Source organism: Penicillium hispanicum (assembly GCF_028827665.1).
Source record: "Penicillium hispanicum strain IBT 35686 chromosome Unknown utg000005l_segment0_segment0, whole genome shotgun sequence".
Taxonomy (NCBI): Eukaryota; Fungi; Ascomycota; class Eurotiomycetes; order Eurotiales; family Aspergillaceae; genus Penicillium; species Penicillium hispanicum.
In genome coordinates, this window is record NW_026623197.1 from 342,136 (window position 1) to 363,731 (window position 21,596).

General features: G+C 53.0%; 9 protein-coding genes across 9 annotated transcripts; 7 read left to right on the forward strand and 2 right to left on the reverse strand.

Moving 5' to 3' along the window:
• Positions 1-299: 299 nt before the first annotated feature.
• Positions 300-1,864, forward strand: N7459_005577 (3'-5'-exodeoxyribonuclease; the record flags this gene model as incomplete). Its single annotated transcript, XM_056944761.1, has 6 exons — positions 300-435; positions 541-695; positions 772-949; positions 1,016-1,506; positions 1,563-1,753; positions 1,813-1,864. The coding sequence occupies 6 exons, from the start codon at positions 300-302 to the stop codon at positions 1,862-1,864; spliced, it is 1,203 nt and encodes a 400-aa protein (XP_056799096.1).
• Positions 1,865-3,327: 1,463 nt separating this feature from the next.
• On the forward strand, positions 3,328-5,229 carry N7459_005578 (alpha-amylase; the record flags this gene model as incomplete). Its single annotated transcript, XM_056944762.1, has 7 exons — positions 3,328-3,364; positions 3,429-3,836; positions 3,890-4,485; positions 4,540-4,563; positions 4,614-4,634; positions 4,697-4,919; positions 4,967-5,229. The coding sequence occupies 7 exons, from the start codon at positions 3,328-3,330 to the stop codon at positions 5,227-5,229; spliced, it is 1,572 nt and encodes a 523-aa protein (XP_056799097.1).
• Positions 5,230-5,668: 439 nt separating this feature from the next.
• N7459_005579 (Iwr1 domain-containing protein) lies at positions 5,669-7,577 on the forward strand (the record flags this gene model as incomplete). The annotated part of the gene is made up of 3 exons (XM_056944763.1): positions 5,669-5,822; positions 5,960-7,261; positions 7,354-7,577. Coding segments are annotated over 3 exons (1,680 nt in total), but the record flags the coding sequence as incomplete, so codon positions are not given.
• A 169-nt stretch (positions 7,578-7,746) lies between these two features.
• On the reverse strand, positions 7,747-9,126 carry N7459_005580 (iron-containing alcohol dehydrogenase; the record flags this gene model as incomplete). Its single annotated transcript, XM_056944764.1, has 3 exons — positions 7,747-8,118; positions 8,178-8,684; positions 8,779-9,126. 3 exons carry the CDS (start codon positions 9,124-9,126, stop codon positions 7,747-7,749), a joined length of 1,227 nt encoding a protein of 408 aa, XP_056799099.1.
• A 1,274-nt stretch (positions 9,127-10,400) lies between these two features.
• Positions 10,401-11,514, reverse strand: N7459_005581 (fumarylacetoacetate hydrolase family protein; the record flags this gene model as incomplete). Its single annotated transcript, XM_056944765.1, has 5 exons — positions 10,401-10,605; positions 10,661-10,757; positions 10,827-11,142; positions 11,198-11,436; positions 11,487-11,514. 5 exons carry the CDS (start codon positions 11,512-11,514, stop codon positions 10,401-10,403), a joined length of 885 nt encoding a protein of 294 aa, XP_056799100.1.
• A 193-nt stretch (positions 11,515-11,707) lies between these two features.
• N7459_005582 (uncharacterized protein) lies at positions 11,708-12,211 on the forward strand (the record flags this gene model as incomplete). The annotated part of the gene is made up of 3 exons (XM_056944766.1): positions 11,708-11,840; positions 11,890-11,939; positions 12,038-12,211. 3 exons carry the CDS (start codon positions 11,708-11,710, stop codon positions 12,209-12,211), a joined length of 357 nt encoding a protein of 118 aa, XP_056799101.1.
• Positions 12,212-13,562: 1,351 nt separating this feature from the next.
• N7459_005583 (CRAL-TRIO domain-containing protein) lies at positions 13,563-15,195 on the forward strand (the record flags this gene model as incomplete). The annotated part of the gene is made up of 4 exons (XM_056944767.1): positions 13,563-14,336; positions 14,393-14,434; positions 14,500-14,599; positions 14,660-15,195. 4 exons carry the CDS (start codon positions 13,563-13,565, stop codon positions 15,193-15,195), a joined length of 1,452 nt encoding a protein of 483 aa, XP_056799102.1.
• Positions 15,196-16,105: 910 nt separating this feature from the next.
• Positions 16,106-18,907, forward strand: N7459_005584 (uncharacterized protein; the record flags this gene model as incomplete). The annotated part of the gene is made up of 1 exon (XM_056944768.1): positions 16,106-18,907. One exon carries the CDS (start codon positions 16,106-16,108, stop codon positions 18,905-18,907), a length of 2,802 nt encoding a protein of 933 aa, XP_056799103.1.
• Positions 18,908-19,503: 596 nt separating this feature from the next.
• Positions 19,504-21,516, forward strand: N7459_005585 (DUF3176 domain-containing protein; the record flags this gene model as incomplete). Its single annotated transcript, XM_056944769.1, has 1 exon — positions 19,504-21,516. One exon carries the CDS (start codon positions 19,504-19,506, stop codon positions 21,514-21,516), a length of 2,013 nt encoding a protein of 670 aa, XP_056799104.1.
• Between the last annotated feature and the right edge of the window lie 80 nt (positions 21,517-21,596).

Sequence of the window (21,596 nt, forward strand, 5' to 3'; positions counted from 1 at the left end):
CTCGGAGTGCGCAGTTTGTCCTGCGTAAATCAATCGCAGCCCCCTCGCAACGTGGGATGCAGACCGTGCGAAGCAGACCCTCGAGCGATCGTGTTCGGTACAACACCGAGCGGGAAGCCGGACTTCTCTCCGAGGAAAATGATTGCTGCCTGCATGCCTGAGGCAGAATATGATGTAATCATAGTCACAAGCCACAGAAAGCGCCTCAGTTGTGGCTGGTGACTTTCCTGAGTCAACACGGAAATATTCTGGACGCCTCGACCACGAAACCAGGACAACAGGGACAGCTTTTGCATCTGATGCAGATCGTGTCTGCTGGACGTAGCTCACTCACAAAGCCCAGCATCGTCAGCAGGTTCGTTGTGCGACCAGAGAGGATTTATCCGAGAGCATTTGCGCGACATGCTCTGAGCCCGGTCTGCAAGACTAGACTAGGTATGCCACCGCGGCTGACATGGCTCCAATGACTCATAGAAGCTATCGAGCAGTCCGATGAAACGGGTGAAGCCTGAGTACGCATTGAACTAAACATACTCACAGAATCCCCCCCAGTTGTTGCCCATTCCTGTCTTTCCACGGACATTTTCGGAATCAAACCGTCATTCTCGTCATTTTCAACAGCTGCCAGTAGAAGACCGACTGGGAATATGGCAGAAAACGATTCTCCAGCCAGTCCCGCGCTGCGATACGTTGATGTAGGTGACCCTTTCTGATCTGCGGGTCCCGGACCACCCGTTTCAGGCCATATCATCTAACACTGCGAAACTTCAGATCGGGATAAACTTGAGTGATCCCATGTTCCGTGGTAGCTACCATGGAAAGCAAGCCCATGAGGACGATTTGGATGATGTGATCCAGCGAGCTCGTGATGTTGGCTGTGCGAAGTTCATGGTGACCGGGTCCGACCTGGAGGAGTCGGCCCACGCGGTTGAGATTGCTCGGAAGTACCGTGAGTGCTGTTTGTGTGCATTGCTTTTGTTACGGAAGCAATTGAACTAATCAAATGAGGATGAAGAGGGTTTTTGCTACGCCACCGTTGGAGTGCACCCCTGCCAAGCAAAGCTTTTCGACGAACACCCAGGTGGGCCATCGAAAATGCTTGAAGAGCTCCGAGCCCTGGCCATTGAATCCAAGAAGGCTGGGCTGACGGTCGCGTTTGGTGAAATCGGTCTTGATTATGATCGATTATTCCTCAGTCCGAAAGAACCGCAGCTGAAGTATTTCGAGGCTCAACTCGACCTTGCCATTGAAATGCAGATGCCCCTATTTCTTCACTCTCGCGCTGCAAGTGAAGACTTCGAAAGGGTACTTGGCTCGCGGCTTGAGAAGCTCCCGAAGGGAGGTCTTGTGCATAGTTTCACAGGGACAATGGAGGAGATGAACCGGCTGGTGGCGCTGGGCCTGGATATAGGTGTCAATGGGTGCAGTATGAAGACCGACGAAAACCTAGAGGTTGTGAAGGCTATTCCTTTAGAACGCATCCAAATTGAGACTGATGGTCCCTGGGTATATCTCTTGCCCCACGCTTGATCATTTGATGGCAACAACTGACTGGCTAATAGTGTGAGATTCGGCCCTCACATGCGTCGGCGAAATTCCTAAACGGAGCGCCTGATCTTCCCAAGTCTATGAAGAAGGAAAAGTGGCAAAAAGGCTGCATGGTCAAGGGTCGCAATGAGCCCGTGGCTATTGTTCGTGTCGCTCACGTTATTGCTCAGGTGAAGGGCGTCACGGTGGAGGAGGTTTGCGAAGCGTAAGTAATCAGTTTTCTGGGCCTATGCTCCGGAAATCAATACTAACAGAATATGACAGTGCTTGGAATAACTCGATTAGAATGTTCGGATTAGGGGAGAAGTCTCCGTGATCCTGCGCGCATGTCAGTGAATAAATATAGAATCCGGTTTGTTCGGCACTGTGGCAGCTTAGTGTCAAACTGCTCCTTTAGTAATCTTGCGCACATTTCATTTTAAACTCCTCTTCCCGAGTTGATTCCCCTCCACTGTTTTGCCTTACATCTTGGTATGCATCCTGTTCCTAATACACATACTGCGCAAGGAGCACAATCGCATCCGGGCTCGCCGCGTGCAACCATACCACTAGCAAAGCCGAGATGAGGAACAGGCAATGGTGAAGTCCCAGCATGGCAGTTCATAACTTCAGAAGTACTGGTAAAGCGTATTCTGAAAGTCCTTACTTTTCCAAGCCACAGCGGCTGGCTTTATTTAGCATCAGTGTGAATGCTCCCGACGAAGCAGTGTAGAAAATCCGATCGCAGAAAAAGTTCAAACCCATGCGTCGTAAAGCTCATGGTGATCTGTCTCGCACCCAAGTGCGAAGCGATCTCGCTCTTCGCCTTCTCAAAGCATTATCTCAAAATAGTCCAGTGAATGTCATCGGATCTATCCCGATATAAGAAGTTGGATCGTCTGAAACGAGCTCTAACAGTGGTGGCTCTGGAACGATCTTGGGAATTATATCGTCCTAACCTCAAAAATGCCTTTCATATGCTTAAGAATTTGTGTCGTTGTGATGAGAGTAGTGTGAATTCGTCACTGCGCTATTGGATCAATGTTCGTTGGACACTATATGCGGGCCCCTGCGATGAAAAGCTTGCCACCAATGTCCGTCGTTTCTTCCAGACCCGCAGATACAGTAGATTAGGCTGAAATATAAAAGGTGGTCAAGTTTCCGCGATCCCGCAGAATGCTTAGAGCCACACAATGCTGAGAGCGTCCGCCATTGGCTGCAGGTTCCATCGCACGGTTCCCACGGGCTGAAGTGTTCGAGGGATTTGGGCGATTCTGACTTATCTGTAGCCACCGGTGCCATTCTTAGTGAAAATGTCTCAAAGCATTGACAGCTGTGTATGTAAATACGACGCCCTTCTGGCCTCTGCCTATCTTGCGTTACAATAGATTCGCGGACTTGCGACTCACTTCCTAGATATATTGAGTGCGACCTGTAAACCGCGCAAGTGTAGCCGCGTTCGACGCGATTAATGGTGCGTTGAGATAAGCCTCCTTGCTCAGTGCATTCCAGCGAACAGCTTGGTTGTCTGGGATGAATAGCTTATCGATATGCTCACAGCAAGGTAGAATCGCACAGCAGGGATGTCCGTGTCACTATTTTCAGTTCTGTCCGGCTCTGCCTTTTGAAACTCCCAATCTCACGGTCGATCTATCGGAAATCACCCAGAAGAGTCTTGACAGTTCTCAGTTGCGCTGTGAGGTGTCCAACACAGCGAACGGTGTGTTGAACTGATCTGATCGGTATTGCGAGGGCGTGGTCGCAAGCCACATGCTGTCATTCCTTAGCTGCTGCGTCAAGATGCGGACAAAAGCAACCAGATGGAAAGAAATTGAGGGTGCGTGAACAGACTACTCCATCATGGCAATTTGGTTCTCACCATGCAACTGGATACTCTCTAGATACGATCGTCGACCAAGAAAAGACCGCGACATTGATCACTCCCCAAAACACGCTGATGATGCAGGGCTTTGAATGGCACGTGCCGGCTGATCAGCGACACTGGCAGCGGCTCCGGAAGGCACTACCGAGTCTCAGAGACGCCGGAGTGGATTATCTTTGGATTCCCCCAGGCTGCAAGGGCATGGAACCTCATGGAACAGGCTATGACTTATACGACCTCTATGACATCGGAGAATTCCACCAAAAAGGAAGTAGAGCCACACGCTGGGGCTCCAAGGAGGATCTGCAAGCCTTAGTACGACGTGCTAAAGATATCGGGATTGGAATCTTGTGGGACACTGTCTTGAACCACAAAGCCGGAGCTGACTCCGTTGAAAGGTTCCCTGCTTTAATGGTTGAGCCTGAAGGTATTTCTATTTGCCCGATCGAAGCGACTGCGGGTTGACGTTTCTGGGTTTAGATCGAAACGTGGAGATATCAGAGCCAGAAACCATTGCTGGGTGGGTGGGGTTTAATTTTCCAGGACGTGCGGGAAAATACAGCGCTATGGGCTATCACCACCAACATTTCAATGGTGTCGATTGGGATAACTTGCGGCAAAGGCAGGCAATATACAAGATATCTGGGCCTGGGAAGCAGTGGGCCACAGATGTCAGTGACGAACATGGGAACTATGACTACCTGATGTTTGCCAATCTTGATCACAACAATTCGGAAGTACGAGCCGACATCTTTCACTGGCTGGAGTGGATCGGAACCGAGCTTCCAATCAGCGGGATGCGGATTGACGCAGCCAAGCATTACTCTGCTGCTTTCCAAAGAGACTGTGTCGACCATCTGCGGAACACAGTTGGTGCCAACTATCTCTTGGTAGGAGAGTATTGGAGAGGGGGGGTGGAACATCTTCTGAGATATTTGAAAGTCATGGACTATCAGGTGTCTCTATTCGACGTGCCACTTCTTGGGCAATTTGCACTTGCGTCACAGACAGAGCGCAGTGACCTTCGAAAGATATTCAGAGGGACGTTGGTGGAACAGAGCCCCAAGCATGCAGTAGTAAGTCACTACCATCATATGGTCACATACGGTTGCTGAGCTTTGAGTGCCTAGACGTTTGTTGGAAACCACGATACAGTAAGTGATCACAACCAGAACTCAAGTGAGCTAGCGCTGACATTCTGAAGCAACCGGGCCAATCCCTCGAGGTAGGTCTATCTAGGCACGGGAATGCAGCAGCGCAGCAGTCATAGCTGATTTGCAATGAAAGACAATCATCGTGCCATTTTTCAAACCTATTGCATATGCATTGATTCTTCTTCGGACGCAAGGCCAGCCATGCATTTTCTATGGGGATCTGTACGGGATCAGAAGCGGGCCGTCTTTGGTTTTGAGCCCATCGTGTCAGGGCAAGCTTCCAGTCCTGATGCGCGCTCGCAAGCATTATGCGTATGGAGACCAGTGCGATTATTTTGACAAGCGCAATTGCATTGGTAAGTATGAGCTATTAATTACCCTTATGGTGGCTAAGATAAGCCAGGGTTCGTCCGTTATGGCAACATCTTTCGTCCTTCTGGGCTTGCCTGCGTCATCAGTAACGCGGGAGCCACATACAAGCGCATGTATGTTGGAGCGAAGCACCGGGGAGAGGAGTGGACAGACATACTTGAATGGTCCGCAGGGACCGTGGTCATCGACAGCCGCGGTTATGGTATATTCCCAGTCGGTGCAAAGAGCGTGAGTGTCTGGGTAAATAGCCAGGCTAAAGGACGAGAGCATCTCCAGCGCCCGTTGTATGTATAAAGTTCACGCCTACTCTCCAAATCAGCCGCTAATGATGTTTTCTTGCCAGTGACCGCGACATCTATAGGCTGTAATGCCGACTCAGATGAGTGATCAATCGGGCTCGGATATTTAGCTTTGAATATTACCAGCCATGGGAGGATAGGAGACAACAGCCCTGTCTTGCCTAGGGCTGAATGTGAGAAGTTTAATACATGGTTGGCATGCACACGTGTATTACCCGACTACACCGGATTTTCCGGCTTGTAAGTGAATGTAGAAAGTAGAGGAGCCGGTAGCAGGAGGAAAATCTCGAGTTTTAGATTACCAGTCAAGGAAATCGTCGCTGCCACACAGAGCAATTGGACCATTGGGTGAAAGAAGGATGAAGGGAAGACGAAGGTCAAAAAGCGCCAAGTCCAATGGTGATACACGTGACGGGACTAAGCCTGATCCAGCCATCACATCAAGGTACGCGCCAAGCTCTCGATCTCAGCTTTCTCCGACATCTGCACTCCGCAATAGTCAAGTTCTGTCTCTTGGAAAGATGGCTCTGCCGCCGGAGCAGATCAACATCAAGCGCCGCCGCGAGGAAGAGCCCGTGGAGACTCTTTGTAAGTCACCTAATTCCTCCTTTTTTTCCCCTTGCCCTTGTTTTTCCCCACACTCGGAACCCCTCCAACACGCAGCTTGTCTTCTTAGGCCGAATACTGAATGGAACGTATTATCCCTGGCTAACAATGACATTTAGACATTCAGTCTGCATTGCATCAGACAAAGCGTCGCTTCACTGATTTCGTGTTCCAGAGGGTCACCCTTCGCAGCGGCGATGGCGCAAATAATACTGAACCCTCCAAACCACCTCACCCCGCTGCCCACCGAGTTCTGCGCAGCCCTCGATCCGTGAGCAGCTTACATATCCCGAACCGGCGGTCAGCGCAAAATACCTCATCTAGTGGTGTACCGTTGGTGCGCGCCACGTCGCCGGGTGCCGAATTTCGTGAAGCACAACGCCACGTCGCCGCCCAGAAGGAGGCTGAAGAGAAGCGGAGGCGAGCCATACAATCCTCTTCCCTTTCACAACCTGCTCCACAGGTCTTGTCTAGTGCTGGCGCCGCTTTGACGGCGCGGACTCGGGGGAATGGGTCTTCATCGCGAACGGCGTCGCCGGCTCGCCCCGTTTCTATGCGGCGGTTCCAAATATCAAGGTCGAGCACCACGAGCCCAGGCTCCATCCGCAGTCCCGGCGGTATCCAAAAGCGTCGTGCAGATGGATCGGCCCCAGGGGTCGCTGTTCTTGTTGAGCAGCTCCGACGCAAACCCCACTCGCGTCAGGCCTCGATGGTTGCAGACTTTGTGGATCAGGCCAAAGCTGGCGAGAAAGGAATATCAGTCAATCCTGCTGACTTGGAACTCAACTCCATAGTTCAGGCTAAGCCAAGAAAACGACCAGTTGTTAACCAGGCTGAGAAGCGATGGAGAGAGGAGCGCCAGGCTGCTATCTCGTCTGCCAAGAGCAACATATCCGACGCAATGGAGAAGTCTGCGCAGGTGAAGCAAAGAACTTGGGATGAGGAGTCTGAGCTGCTCGCAAAAGAGTTCGAGCAGGTTGCGCTCGAGATCGAGCAAGACATGAACGTTGATTCCCACGACAGTGAGCATACCATGGCGCCATCTTCAATCCGTCAACCGGCGGTACCACCACCGCCATTGAAACATAAGCCTCGGCCCCCTAAGCAACCACGGGCTTTGCAATCTCCAAAACCCTCAATGAATCCCGCAGAGACGGAGACAGAGGCTTTATCCGCGCATCCAGCAGAAGAGGGTGACGATGATTATGTCTATGATGTCTACATTCGACGACCGCTGGCGGAAGACGACATGCTCATGAACCCGTTGACAGAAATGGAGTCAGAGGAGCAGCTGCAGGCGCTTGGGGCATCCCGTCATGGTGTGGGTGTGATTGTGATCACTGCCGAAGATGAGGAGTACTGGGAACATTTTGTCGAGGATGAGGAAGAAGAGTGGGATAGCGAGGATGCCGATTCAAATGGTAAGGTCCCCTTCCTCTCCCTCTCAGCTCTCTGCTAGCTTGCATGGGGATCCCAAATGTTCCAGCTTTGAACGATTTCTTACACTACACAGCCGAGAATAACCCGGCCAATGAATATCCCGACGAAGAGCTTTCCCAGTCGGACGAAGAAGATGACCCCACCGCAATATACAGGAGGTATCGGAGCCATGGTGCTTCTGATGACGAAGAGTTCGATTTCGATGACTCCGATAGCGATAACAGTGGCTTTAGATCTGGCTTCAGATACCAGCGGCCATATGGAGGGCATGATGACTCGGATGGTGAAAGCGACTGATCGACAGGAAAGCACATTCGCTATTGATATTATTCCACCTCTCTAAGTTTTGTTTCACGCCCGGGAAATGCATACATATAAGCAGCAGTTTCTGGAACATCAGCTATCAATAAAAAACTTGCGATTGCTGCCCACCGCGAACCAGCCGAGTTGATTGAATCTCCTGCCTTCAAACAACCATCTCCAAGATCTCTAGCACCTGCTCCTTCTCTTTCAAAGGCACGGGGTTGGAGTGACACCACCGATCGTGCAGACTGTGCGCTGCCAATCCATCCAGCTTGTCACGGCCCACGCGCACATCGCCCAGAGACCGGGGCATGCCGATCTCGCGGATAACGGCGTCCAGAATGTCGCCCAGGTCAGAACTTTCCACGTCGACTGAGCGTGCGCAAAGTACCCCTAAGACGACCGGGTCATTAATTAATAATTGACGTACGCGCGCTTGGCGATCGCGATTTGCATTGTGTTTGGCGTTGAACTTGCACACGGCCGGAAGGAGGATGCAGCTTGTTTCTCCGTGTCCGACGCCCAATGGACCAAGCTAGCCATAAATCAGCTTTGCATCTTTGTCAGTATTCTCGACGTAGAAGGCTTACATACCTGATGCCCAATGCCATGGCTTGCACCAAGCTCCACCGAGCCGCTTGTACACGCCGCCATCGCATCGACCGATCCAAGTTGACACTGCAAGTATGCATCACTGTCGTCACGGTTCTTTTTGCACTGAAGCAGACCGGGCACCAACAGGCCCAGTGCGTGCTCTGCCAGCCGATCCGACTCGCGCGTCACCCCAACCACCGCGCAGAGCGTCTCGACGCAATGATCCACAGCACGCACCCCTGTACTCAACCAGATCGAGTCGGGTGTGGTCTGTGCCAATATAGGGTCGAGGATAATCAGCTCCGGGCCGCGCAGCGGGGCTTGGAAGCTGAACTTGCGGCGTGAGCGGTCGTCGGTGCCACCGGCGAAGTTGGAATATTCGCCCGCCGAGAGGGAAGTGGGAACTGAGATGATAGGCACAGTGGGAGCGTGGATGGACTGCCGTTTTTTGGGACTCTCGGCGAGAGTCTCCAGCTCGTCAGCGGCGTGGATGGCATTCGCCAGGGCCTATGGAGCGACTTGTTAGGATTTTGCAATTGTGCAGCCTGTACACTGCATTGACGCGTTCGAAGACCGGTGAAGACCAGCTTGTTGCACCTACCAAGGCAATGATCTTAGCTCCGTCTGTTAGACTGCCCGCGCCCAGTGTCAGGAGCAGATCGGCCTGCACATTCCGTGCGTTTTCAACAATTTCCAATACTTCCGACCACAGCGTATGGCTCTGCATACCGATCCGACACCCAACGACCTTATCCGGTCCCAACGATGCTGTCAACTGGTCCAACGCATCGGTGTTGCGGGACAATGACCCCGAACAGATGATATAGACCCGCGAAGCGCCGAAGGTCTCGGTGACATGGCGGGCGGCGGCGGCGGGGAAGGCGATGCCGTAGGAGAGCAATGGGCGCTGACGGCTGGCGAAGGCTGGGCGGACGGTTTCGTTGGACATGATGATTTGAGTGAGAGGGTTTCTTTTGCGACAACAGCGCATCTCTGCTCTTTCTGCAGACGGAGCTGTTGTATTGTCGTGCAGCTTCTCCATGTGGAGACGTGGGGCCGGCGGGTTCTTCACCTCGCTGAGTTGCACTCGGTCGTCTTGACACAGTGAACTAGGAATTCAGACTATGAGAAATGTTGTAATGGCAGCCTTCAATTAAATAATGATACATTCATCGCGCCCTCTGTACTTACGCTGCGCCATAATGACTGGCTGATCATCGTCCCACCAGCACATCACACCCGGTGACGCAAGCGGCCGAACCGTGCTATAACTCATGCCGGGGCTTTATCATCCAGGCTATAGGTCTGTACAGGGCAACGGGCCGGCTCGAGGTGGGCACGTACTCCCTCTCTCCTATGCGGAATAGGAAGCAACCGCTCCCAGTGACGGGCACCCCGTGGATGTTGAATGGCTTTTTGCTCCTTCCACTGGGCAGCTTCGCGAGGATGGAGCCAGGTCTGAGAACTTTCCTTGGGCCGAGGAGTTTCGTCATGGACAGGGCGGGCTGGGCCCCGGGAGTAGTGATGGTTGATATGTACGAGGGTCGCCTCGGTTGGATTATGTGCCATGTCTAGATGAGGCTGCGTAAGCATGCACTCAGGATAAGATTTTTACCTGTCGGTGTTTCTACAATTACACCCTTCTCATGGCGATCGCTGTAGGAGGCGACCACTCGGTTCCCGCGAGCAGGTCCTTTTGAACACTTGGAAAACGGCACTGATTGGAAAGGCGTAGTTAAGCTAGGACCTATTATCTATCCTGCATGATTTGCCTCAAATCCGACATTCCGGCGATGGAGTAAGGCCCTAAGTCTTCATACTGGTAGTACACGACGCGGCCGAGACCGGCGCGGGGAATCGAAGTTATATTCGGTGGGATGAGCGCCGATTGCGGAGACAAATGTGGGGGATGTTCAGTTTATACATTCATGGAACTTTGGGCAAAAAATGACAAATGCGGTCCTGTATACCTGCCTATTCATCGATAGACAAAGAGACTATGTAGAGTTGCACACAGTGATTTCATCATGCTTTCTTAACGCCCGTGGGAAAGTGGCGGTTAGTCCCTTTCTTCCCCACGCGATTCCCCGCAATTGTACCGTCGATTTCTGTACATTTATAAGGGCGACTGTAACAGCCAACTATATAAACCACATACCTATACACGGCGCTACGCTTCCTGCGGTGCCCATTGATCATATCCACCGGGTCGTCACCACTGTATTACTGATGCTCGATCTTGTTAATGAGCGTGCCCACGTGCGGGAGCAACTCGACGGCGAACTCGTCGCCCGCCTTGATGAACTCCTGGGGCTTCTTGGCTGCACCCACGCCTGGTGGGGTACCGGTCAGAATGATCGTGCCGGCGGGCAGAGTGGTGCCCTGGGAGAGGAAGCTGACCAGCTGGGAAACGCTGAAGATGAGGTCACTAGGACGAGATCAATATTAGCGACAGCTGGAGCGAGAAAGTGGGAATTGCATACGTCAGGGGGCAGTCCTGCATCACGCGGCCGCTCTTCAGACCGCGGATCTGGAACTTGCTGGCGTCGGGCACCAACGCAGCGGAGACTAGGACGGGACCTGAGCGATGCCAAAGTTAACTCTGGCCCATATTCACTGGGTGCGTGTCTGGGCAATGGATGATCTTACCAATGGGGCATGCGCCGTCGAAGCCTTTGGAGAAGCACCACTGGCTCTGGTTCATCTGGGATGTTCGACTGGAAACATCGTTGGCGGCCGTGTAGCCCAGAATATAGTCGAGCGCCTCAGACTCGGGGACATCCTTTGCGTCGCGGCCGATGACAATGACCATCTCCGATTCATAGTCCCCGGTGCTATCCTGTTGGGTGAGCTTGGGCAGGACGGTAGGCGCAGGCCAGGGATCAGCCAGCGCGGTGGAGGGTTTCATGAACAGCGTGGGCACCTCCGGAATTGGGAGGGACATCTCCTTTGCGTGTGAGACATACTGCATGACTGGGATTAGCAGGATGCTCTTCGCAATCATCGTCGAGGCCACTCACGTTCAAGCCGATGCAGCGAATGGATCCAACTTCGCTCTGCGCCAGAGGAGACAGGATGCGACCGATTGTTTCCGTCGTCGAGGTCACCGCACCTGGGTCCAGCACCGACGAGCCGGAGAACGGGCGCACCGAGACCTCTTTGCCCTGGTACAGCGCCAGGCCGACATCTAATGAGGGATCGACGGGCTCGCCGATGAGAACCTTGGAGGGGTTCGACTTGGGCACGAAACGCACCAGGCCTGCGACGCGGTCAATTGGGGGATATTACATCCACGGCACGCGTACTTACGTGAGAACGTCGAGGCGATCTTGGACATGGTGGAGCGATGCGGGAAGGTAGAATGCACAGCGCGAGTCGAGCTGCTCTTATCGCGGGCGCGGAGTAGATCTCACCCGACCACCCACAATGTGGGGAATCTGAGCAACCGAATTGTGGGAATTGCGACGAGACCGAAGTATTAATATGTCAAGACCACCCGCCGCGCCCGTCATTCGCTCCTCATCGCCGCCATGTCTGCTCCCAAGGGTCCCTTCCGTCTCGTCACTGTCAACACCGCGCCCGAGCGCGCAAAGCGTCTGATCGGCCGCGTTGCCGACAGCCTTAAGGACAGTTATACCATCGTCCACGTCGACAACTGCGAGAGTGAGTATGGAGACCTCAACTGACCAGAGCAGTCGCTCACGCAATCCAGAGATCGAGGAAGTTGAACCCAAGGTCAAGGAGCACATGCCCGACGTCCTGGTAAGCAATCCAGTCCTGCGTCTATCGCAACGCCCAGTCGGGATATCCGAGTGCTGGGATTTCGTCTGCGAGCCCATCAGACTGACCTTTGACTCTAGTTCAGCGCTTCCATGTGGACCGCCGACGAGGCCAAGCAGATCCACGACATTGCCCGGTCGATCAACCCCGCCATCAAGCTGCATGCCATCCCCACCGGCCTGCAGGTCGAGCGTGGCCCCGACGCCATTGTCGAGTATCTCTGCGAGAAGGTGCCGCCGCTGCTGGACAGCTAGATGGCATGCTGTTGCATGTGGATTGCATTAAAGTGGTGTATATACTTTGTCCGGAAATACGATATATGATAATTCTCGACGGCCAAGTATCGAATACATTTCACCCGTGTGAACTTGTCCAATTGCCTCATCCGAGACGCGGAGATTGGTCGCATGTCTATGTCTACGTATTTCACATTTTCTCTTGCTTCTCTTCCAGTATCAAGAAGAAACACCAGGTTCAAAGTATTATTGCGCGTCTCTATCCATTTCCTGTTGTGAGCTGCAAGGACAAGTGTTGGATGCGATGGTTGGCAGTGTCCCACGCAATTTATAGCTGAATGATGCGTTTTTTCTAGGGCTGACCCGAGGCACTACAGACCTAGAATCGTGGGTGTATCAACCTCGGCGCCCCTCGAAGGGAGACATAGAGCCGAGATATAGATCTATAGGATCTACAGAAGCAGACAACTCCATTTCCTCTCATCCCTGCCGGCATCCAGATCCATATGCCAGGGGTGGATGGCCGAGGGAAACCCGAGGGACTAGGAAACGTCGTATCAATCACTAGCATGCAACTCAATGGTGGCCTCAATGCATCAGGTGTCAGTTAGCTGCGAAGCACGGCGATTGGCCATTCCATGAATGGTCCCTGCAGTCGTGTTGGTAAATGCTCGCATCGATGCACGGCTATCCAGAAGGGGAAGAATTGCCCCGGGAAATCCATGACGCTATCTACTCCACTGGCGAAACACTGCATGGTTTGTTATAGATTTAGCGCTGTGGGGGAAAGAAGAATGGATCCCTGCGCAGTTGCTGATCTGTGCTTGGGGCTCGAGACGTGGCAAATGATAACCCTCGAGTCTCCAGGAGGGGCATCCATGCAGGTTTAATATCGAAGTGAGGTCGCAACTGGAGATTGCAGAAGGCGGAGGTGCTCGAGGGAAAATGGGGAGAACGATAACGGGCGCTCCCAATTTTGTGGCGCCACATGTAGATGTGCTCGAGTGGACCGAGGTTTCTCCCTTCCCCTTCCACCCTCCACCACTCAACATCGCCTTAGCTAGAATCCGGGGAATAGCTGGGCTTGCCGCCGATCATCCCCTCATACCCCACTACGATCGCTATGGATTCTCTTCGGCTCCCTCTGGGCTTTCCCTCTGGATGTCGCATGGACCTCAGTGGCCCATCTTAGGGCCGAGGCTGATTCCCAGTGTGAGGGGTTTCATGTGGATTCGTGACGATCCTAGGGACGACGCCTCCAATATAACACCCAGTATGAACCTCGTCCAGGAATTGCGAACCTATCGACCTTGTGTTATTCGGACTCTGCTTTTGCACTGCCAAATACCCATCAATATCATCACTCATAATGGCCGCGGACGGACCTCGCCCAGGCTTCCTAGGAAATCTCAACTCGGATCAGGAAGCTAAGTTGCAAAGGCTATGGACTGCATTCCTCAAGGCGGCTGAAATGCCCTCTAGCGAGGAGACTTTAGCGAATGGATGCGTCGACGAGCACCCCGCCAGCCCGACGCATTCCCAGCCCGCACGGCGACAATCTCTTCTCAGCCGCACCGGGAGCAACCTGTCCGAGAAGACCACACCAAGCCTGAAAGGGGCCAGCCAGCAGAAGCTCATGACCTACTTGAAGGGGCTTGGCCTGCAGAACAATGAGTCCAAGATGATCCAGAAGTCGCTCGCCGCGATCACGCCCAGTGAGCTGCGGACAGCCGTCCTTGAAACTCTGAAGCACGACCACCCCGATGTAATGCTGCTGCGCTTCCTGCGTGCGCGCAAGTGGGATGTCTGCAAGGCCTTTGCTATGATGATGGAGGCCACTGTGTGGCGCTCCAAGGAGATGCACGTGGACGACGATGTCTTGGTCAAGGGCGAGCTCCACGCTGCGAGGCAAGAGCAGGATAAATCCAATCCCGCCGACGAAAAGGCAGGCAAAGACCTGCTTGCTCAGATGCGCATGGGAAAGGGTTATGTGCATGGCATCGACAAGCTGGGCCGTCCCATTGTCACCATCCGGGTCCAGTTACACAAACCCGGTGCCCAAAGTGAAGAGACGCTGGAGCGATACATTGTTCACGTTATCGAGTCTGTCAGAATGACGCTAAAGCCCCCGGTGGAGACTTCTGTCAGTTATTCTGTCGCCGTTGTTGAGATCTTGCCGGTTTCCTAACGCTCTGTTAGTGCGTTCTGTTTGACATGACCGGCTTCTCTCTTTCCAACATGGTCAGTTGTGCCCATTCCCTTATTAAGAACCAAGGGGTCGAAGTATTAATGTCGTGGCAATATAGGAATACCCGCCAGTCAAATTTATTCTTAAGTGCTTCGAAGCAAACTACCCCGAGTCTCTGGGAGTCTTGTTGATCCATAACGCCCCATGGGTTTTCTCTGGTAATAGCACCGTGTGGGCCCCACAGGAATGAATTTGCAATTAATCACACCCATCTGTAGGCATCTGGAGGCTGATCCGAGGCTGGATGGACCCTGAAATCGCCGCCAAAGTGCAGTTCACCAACTCCGTCGACGACCTGCAGAAATTCATCGCTCGCGACCAAATCCTTGAAGAGCTGGGCGGTAACGAGAAGTGGACCTACAAATACATCGAGCCTGAAGACAGCGAGAACGACGCCATGAAAGACACGACCACGCGCGACGCACTCGCCCGGGAACGAGAACAGATTGGCGAGGAGTTCCTGACGGCCACCTCGGACTGGATCAGCGCGTCCAAGTCCAAAGATAATACCAACGTCCAGGCTGCCGAAAGTGACAGAGCTTACCAGGCAGAGAGGCTTCGCGTGAACTACTGGAAGCTCGACCCATATGTGCGGGCCCGGATGTTTCTCGACCGGATGGGAGTGATCCAGGGCGAGGGTAAGATTGATTTTTATCCTCGAGAGGACTCGCGATTAAAGGAAACCAGTAAGGCCTCCGAAATTCAGCACCTGGAGCGCGTGAATGGCAATGGCGTGCAGGCTGCGGCGCAATGAGTGTATCCCTCTTACTATGTTTCATGTTTGATGCCCTAGACAGGTTTACCTTGATTGTGAATATATCTAATTCGTAACAGTTTTGAGAGCAAGGGCGGAAGCTAGGTTATATCCTTCGGATGCGTACCTAGGTAGTTTTATAAAGAGACGATTGTCCTAGGAATATGGGGAGATTATTTATGCATGGAATACCCCGTCGGTGAGCTCGCCCCTTATATAAAACCCACAGCTTGAATAGCCCCGGAAAATTAGAACTGGCAGGCGTGCCAGAAGGGTCCTCAAAGGCACGGATTCGTAGGTGTCTTTTATATACATATGGCGAACGGATTATTGTCTTCGAGTTGGTGATGCGACTTGGGCCTTGTGTTTGTTTCTAGACTTTCATTTGAAATAAATTCAGTCGGTACCATCCATAAGAGGCAACAAAATGACGATCGATTAGCTCGAGAAGATTTTGGAATTCTATCGCCGTTCTGTCTTGGGGTCCGAGTCGCGAGGAAAGGTGGAAACCGTGCCCTGCAAAGCTATGTACTCTAACCCAGTGTTTCTGGTCCTGGAAGTGGTAGATCAGGGTCCGCGAGCGAAAATTTCGAAAGTTTCTTCATAGCACAACTTCAACTCTTAGTTGGGGGTGGAAGAGGGAGAAGTTGTTGTCGGAAGACCGCCCTTCACGTGCTGCTTACGTTGAAGCACTCGCGCACCCGTGGACCGCAACTTCGACTTCCCCTAACTCGCAACTGCCACAGCTCCATCTCCGTTCCTCGGTTATGGCCATTCGCTGTACTTCTCGCGTCTGGGAGTATACGAAACACCGTGTGCCTAACGTCCGTGTCGAAGTTATGAACATTGTCGATATAACCAGGAACCGCTCACGGCGACCTTCCACGCCACCAGACACTGTCTAATCTCTATGGATCCGAGCGGACAGTCTCAATCAAACTATGGCGATTTCCCCAGCTTTAACACTATCGAGGAAAATGGTGCTGCGATGTCCTCCCATGCGCCGGGCCGAATCCCATCCACCACCACTGAAGCGTCCGTCAATCCACACACACAGCTCGTCGAGACTACATTTGCAGGTGGCGATGGACATCTAGAACAGGAAAGCCTCGGGCCTCCCCCGCTATCTAAACAGTCGAGCCCGCAAAGTGCGCCGATCACATCGGAAGAATACAACGCGCAACTCCTCTCCGACCCGCGAATGAGACAGTCCAGTGTTGTCAACCCGGAATTTCTCCAACAATACTATCGAGAGTCTCGGCTTCATCATCTCTCGACATGGAAAGCTGAGCTGAAGGCGCAGCTCCAAGCAGCCGCAAAGGAAAAGTCGCAGTCGCGAGCGTCGCGGAAAAAGCCCGTGCCCGGGGCGCGACGGTACATTCTTCATGTCGATTTCGATTCGTTCTTTGCGGCTGTTTCCATTCTGAAGCAGCCCGATCTGAAAGAAAAACCAGTTGCCATTGCTCACGGCTCGGGCTCGGGCTCTGAAATTGCCAGCTGCAATTATGCTGCTCGCGCCCGGGGTGTCAAAAATGGAATGTGGATGAAAGGGGCTCTGCAGGCCTGCCCAGAACTCAAGGTGTTACCATACGACTTTCCAGCATACGAGGAAGCAAGTCGCAAGTTCTATGCTGAAATCCTCGCGATTGATGGTATCGTCCAAAGCGTCAGTATCGATGAGGCTCTCATTGACGTTACTCATCTGTGTTTGGAGGCCGGCGGGTCAGATGGGAAAGGCATCTCCGAAGGTTCGATTTATCGGGAGCAAGCGATGGCAGATGAGATCGCCCAAGGCTTGCGCGACTCGATCAAAGAGAAAACTGGTTGCGCTGTTTCGGTGGGCATTGGTGGAAACATTCTCCTTGCCAAGGTTGCATTGAGGAAGGCTAAGCCTGCTGGACAATTTCAGCTGAAGCCAGATGATGCCTTGGATTTCATCGGAAACCTTGCCGTGCGAGATTTGCCGGGTGTGGGATATAGCCTGAGTGCCAAGCTGGAGGAACTCAGCATTAAACTGGTCAAAGACGTGCGAGAGCTTTCCCGAGAGAGACTCGTTTCGAGTCTCGGGCCAAAGACCGGAATGAGGATATGGGAGCATGCTCGAGGGATTGATAAAACGGAAGTCGGCAACGAAGTGGTCCGGAAATCGGTCTCAGCTGAAGTCAACTGGGGCATCCGCTTTGTCAACCAGGACCAGGCAGATGAATTCGTGAGATCTCTCTGCCACGAGCTTAACAGAAGGCTGGTCGAGAATCTGGTGAAAGGCAAGCAATTGACCCTCAAGGTCATGCGACGGTCAATGGACGCGCCACTGGAACCAGTGAAGCATCTTGGCCACGGGAAGTGTGATGTCTTCAATAAAGGCTTCACACTGGGTGCGGCTACCAATGACGCTGATGTCCTGGGCAAGGAGGCTGTGTCGATGTTGAGAAGTTTCAACTTTTCTCCCGGAGATCTCAGAGGTCTCGGGGTGCAAATGACCAAACTTGAGCCACTGAAAGCCGGTCCATCGGGCAATGTTGACAGCAGCCAGCAACAACTCACATTTGCCAAGTCCCCTCGCAAGCAGTATCCTGGTCCCGCAATCAAGAAGCCTGAGACTCCAATCAAGGAGGATTTCACTCGCACTCCAGTCAATCCGGCGGCCAGCCACTCTCTCGTCGGTTCTGGCTCTCAATTTATTATGCCTTCCCAAGCAGATCCCAAGATCGTTTCCGAACTCCCTGGGGATATTCGAGCAAGATTAGTTGCACAAACCAAACCTCAAGAACAGCAGTCGGGATCACCTACTCCGCTTCCCCGGGAGGTACGAGAGCCCACAGCTTCAATTATTCCCCCACAGTCCCAAATAGACCCTGAGATATTGGCTGCGCTGCCCGAAGATGTTCGCAACGAAGTCATGGGATATTATGCCGAACCACCCGCCCAGCCTGCTCCACCAGCACCCCCTTCGGCGTCGCATCCTACACCATCTGGATCGCTTGGGCTGAAAAGGCCATTCTCGCCACCCAAGAAAAGACGCGGGCGCCCTCCTAAATCAGCGAAGACGGGCAATACATCACTCAAACAATCCGGCTTTGGTTCTTCGCGATCCTCAACTACACTCCCTGCTGTCGCCCATGGAGTCCCACACAGGCAACCATCTCCAGCAGTTGAGCAGCCTGAGGTCTCCGCAGAGTTCCTGGCCGCTTTGCCAGAAGACATTCGGCAAGAGCTTCTCGAAGAACAAAGACGGGTCCGCAGCCTTCAGCCGTCACGTCCTACTTCCTCAGGAAATAGATCAACCTCGGAGCCACCGCCCCCGTCCGAGTCTGCTCCGCCTATAGTCGAGAAACGACTGCCACTCCTCCCTCTCCCAGAGCGCCCCGTTTTTACCTCGCGGCATCTTTCAGAGTTGCCCGATCTGCGAGCGGCCGTGGGCGAATGGCATTCTACCTTCTTGCAAGAAGGACCGTACGGCGAGGACGTCGAGGTCTTGTGCTCTTATCTGCGCCGCGTCGTCATCGAGGAGAAGGATATTGATAAGGCCGTTTCTGTGGTGAGTTGGCTCAGCTGGCTCGTTGAAGACACTGCCTCGCAAAAGCCCACGGATACTCAGCCCCCGAGGTCTGGGCAGGGGACTGTAACGTGGCAAGAGGCAATAGAAATAATCCATGAGAGGATTCAAGACGCCCTGGAACAGAGAGGGCTGCCACCAGCCGATCTGAGATAGTTTCACCTGTATATATTGATGCCCATCACGATTCCATGAATGACGATGCATGATCACCTCTACATTTGCGATCACTACATAGAACCATTCGGACTTTGAAGGAATCCGAGTCTCACCAGGGCGAATACACTGTCCTTTCTAAGTCACCGTAACTCGGCAGACCGATTCGTCTGATATGAGCTGAGCTACAGCCCTCGGTATGCTGCCGACCTAACCTCGCCACAAAACCACTGGATTGCAGAAATGACATGATCTGCACGGCTAACTAGATGTGAACATGGTAGCTGTTAATTATCGCGAGAGCCTAGATACCATGTATATATCCATGGATCTATGTTTGTGCTTATCCAAGCGCAAGACTATACGCGGAGTAGAGGCATAATCATTACTTGGCCCCCACGCCGTCCCTCCGCTAAGCTTCTAGTGCTGCAGCTTGAGATCCTAAACCAATCAGGCCTCCTCACTAAATTAGAATCCTTGTTGTCAATTGACTAGCCCGGGTGGCTGAGGTTTCATTCACCTGGAGTGGTTTTCCTATAACAGCCGGAGATACTGGTTTTTCTTCTGCATGAACAATTCACCCCTTCCATATGCCAATGGAACCCGATTCTTTACATCCGGAGCAGGGTCATCAACAAGAGCCCACCAGTGGTCAGATTGACGACGACTATATTCCAGGAACAATTGATGCCAAGCCACAGTATACAACCGCTCAAATAGTCGTCAACGATACACGAGACGACTTTCAATTCGCCAATTCCCTCCCAAACGACAGCGATGATCCGATTCAGCACTCTCGTGATCCCTGGCGAACGCCATTTACGTCCTGGCTCAACTTCAAAGGGTTTTTGACCGTCTCCCAAGAAATAGAATGCGAAGAGAGTACGCAAAGAACCAGGAGTCCTCACTGGGCAGGCTCCTGGGCCTGGGAGACTGCCGGAGCTGTCGTCGGTATCATTTGCATGGCAGTCCTCATCGGCTTCCTCAAATACTTGGATGGATCGTTCTATGACGATTGGAAATACCGGGCGTCGCCCAACGCTGTGGCATCGGTGATTGTCACCGTTGCAAAGGCTGCTCTTATGGTCCCCGTCTCCTCGTGTCTGGGTCAACTCAAGTGGAATCACAACGAATACCACAAGCCAACGCCGCTATACCACATGCAGGTGCTAGAGCAGGCCAGTCGCGGACCGTGGGGTGCTCTGGAGGTATTTTGGACTATTAGGCCCAGTCTAGCAACACTCGGAGCCGTATTGATGATCATCGCCGTCGCTATCGATCCGTTCGCCCAGCAAATCCTGGTCTACCCTTCACGCGAAGTACAAGCGTACAATGAGACAGCATACGTCCAGTACGCGCACGAGTACATGCCAGCGTGGTCGACGGGAGGTGCTGCCGATGGCTCACAATCAGAGGTTCGATTAAGTGAAGTCGAGCCGACGCTGCAGGTTGCCATTATGAGCGGGCTCTCTCAGACCTCTAGCCCGCTGGACCCCGAGTGTCCCTCTGGCACATGCGAGTATCCCGACTTTGTTTCGCTTGGCGTGTGCAGTCTGTGTGAAGATATCACGCAGACTGCGCAGCAGCACTGTGTGGTGGACAGGAGCGCAAATACGACTGGGCCTGAATGGTCGAGCGAGGCGCCCCGGAACTGCACTTATACCACATCCAGCGGCTCCAGCATCACTCCTAGTGTTATCGGAGCCTATGCCAGAGGTACGACGTCAGATGAGATCATCACCTTCCACCGTCAGCCGTGGACCTCCATAGTCACCTCCAAAGACAGCGTGGGAAATGAAACATCCCAACAGATTATCTCTTTCTTTTCGGTGAAATACGACCAGTCGGTGGTCTACACGAAGCAGAACGTCACGCTTCCCGAGGCCCGACCAACCATGACACAATGCTCGGTGGATTGGTGCGAGAGAGAATACACACAGAACCACATTTCGACGAGCCGCCGGCATCCCACGACGACAAAAAGCCAGAATCTGATATCGACGCCGCCGGCCGACGAGTTCTCCTTTGCGCCATACTCGCTGAAGCCGGTCAAGGACCAGAAGACTTTGTCGAAGAATTCGACATACGCAGTCGACTACTGGGCGTGGACCAATTTGCAATCGACCATGCAAAGTCTTTTCAACACCACACTTTTGCAGACCACGGCGACTGGGGAAATGGACTATATGCAAGGCATCCAGTCCGCGGTGGTTCTATGGAACAGCAAGAACCTCTCGCAGTCGATGGCCGACATGGCCACGAGTATGACGGATAACATCCGTTCTAGCGACGCCGCAAGGCATCTGGCTGGACGGGCGTTTATCACCAGGACCTTCATTCATGTTCGCTGGCCGTGGATCATTCTTCCCGTTGTCACGGTGGTGCTGGCCGTTTTGCTGCTGGTAGCAACGGCGATCTCCAGCAGCAGGTTGCATGCGGTGATTTGGAAATCTTCTGTGCTCCCCTTGCTTGTCGGGCGGCTTGAAACCCATCCAGATCACGACCTCGGAGTGCTGGGCAGTGTGGATGAGATGAATGCAGTGTCACGCAAGCTCAAAGTTGTGATGGCGAGCCGGAGGCCGCCAGTATTTTCCGAGTCTCGAGAGTAAAGCAACCATTATATGCCGGAGTTCGATACAAATTCTATTGTGAAATCATATATAATTCTCAAGATAGTATGTATAGCGGT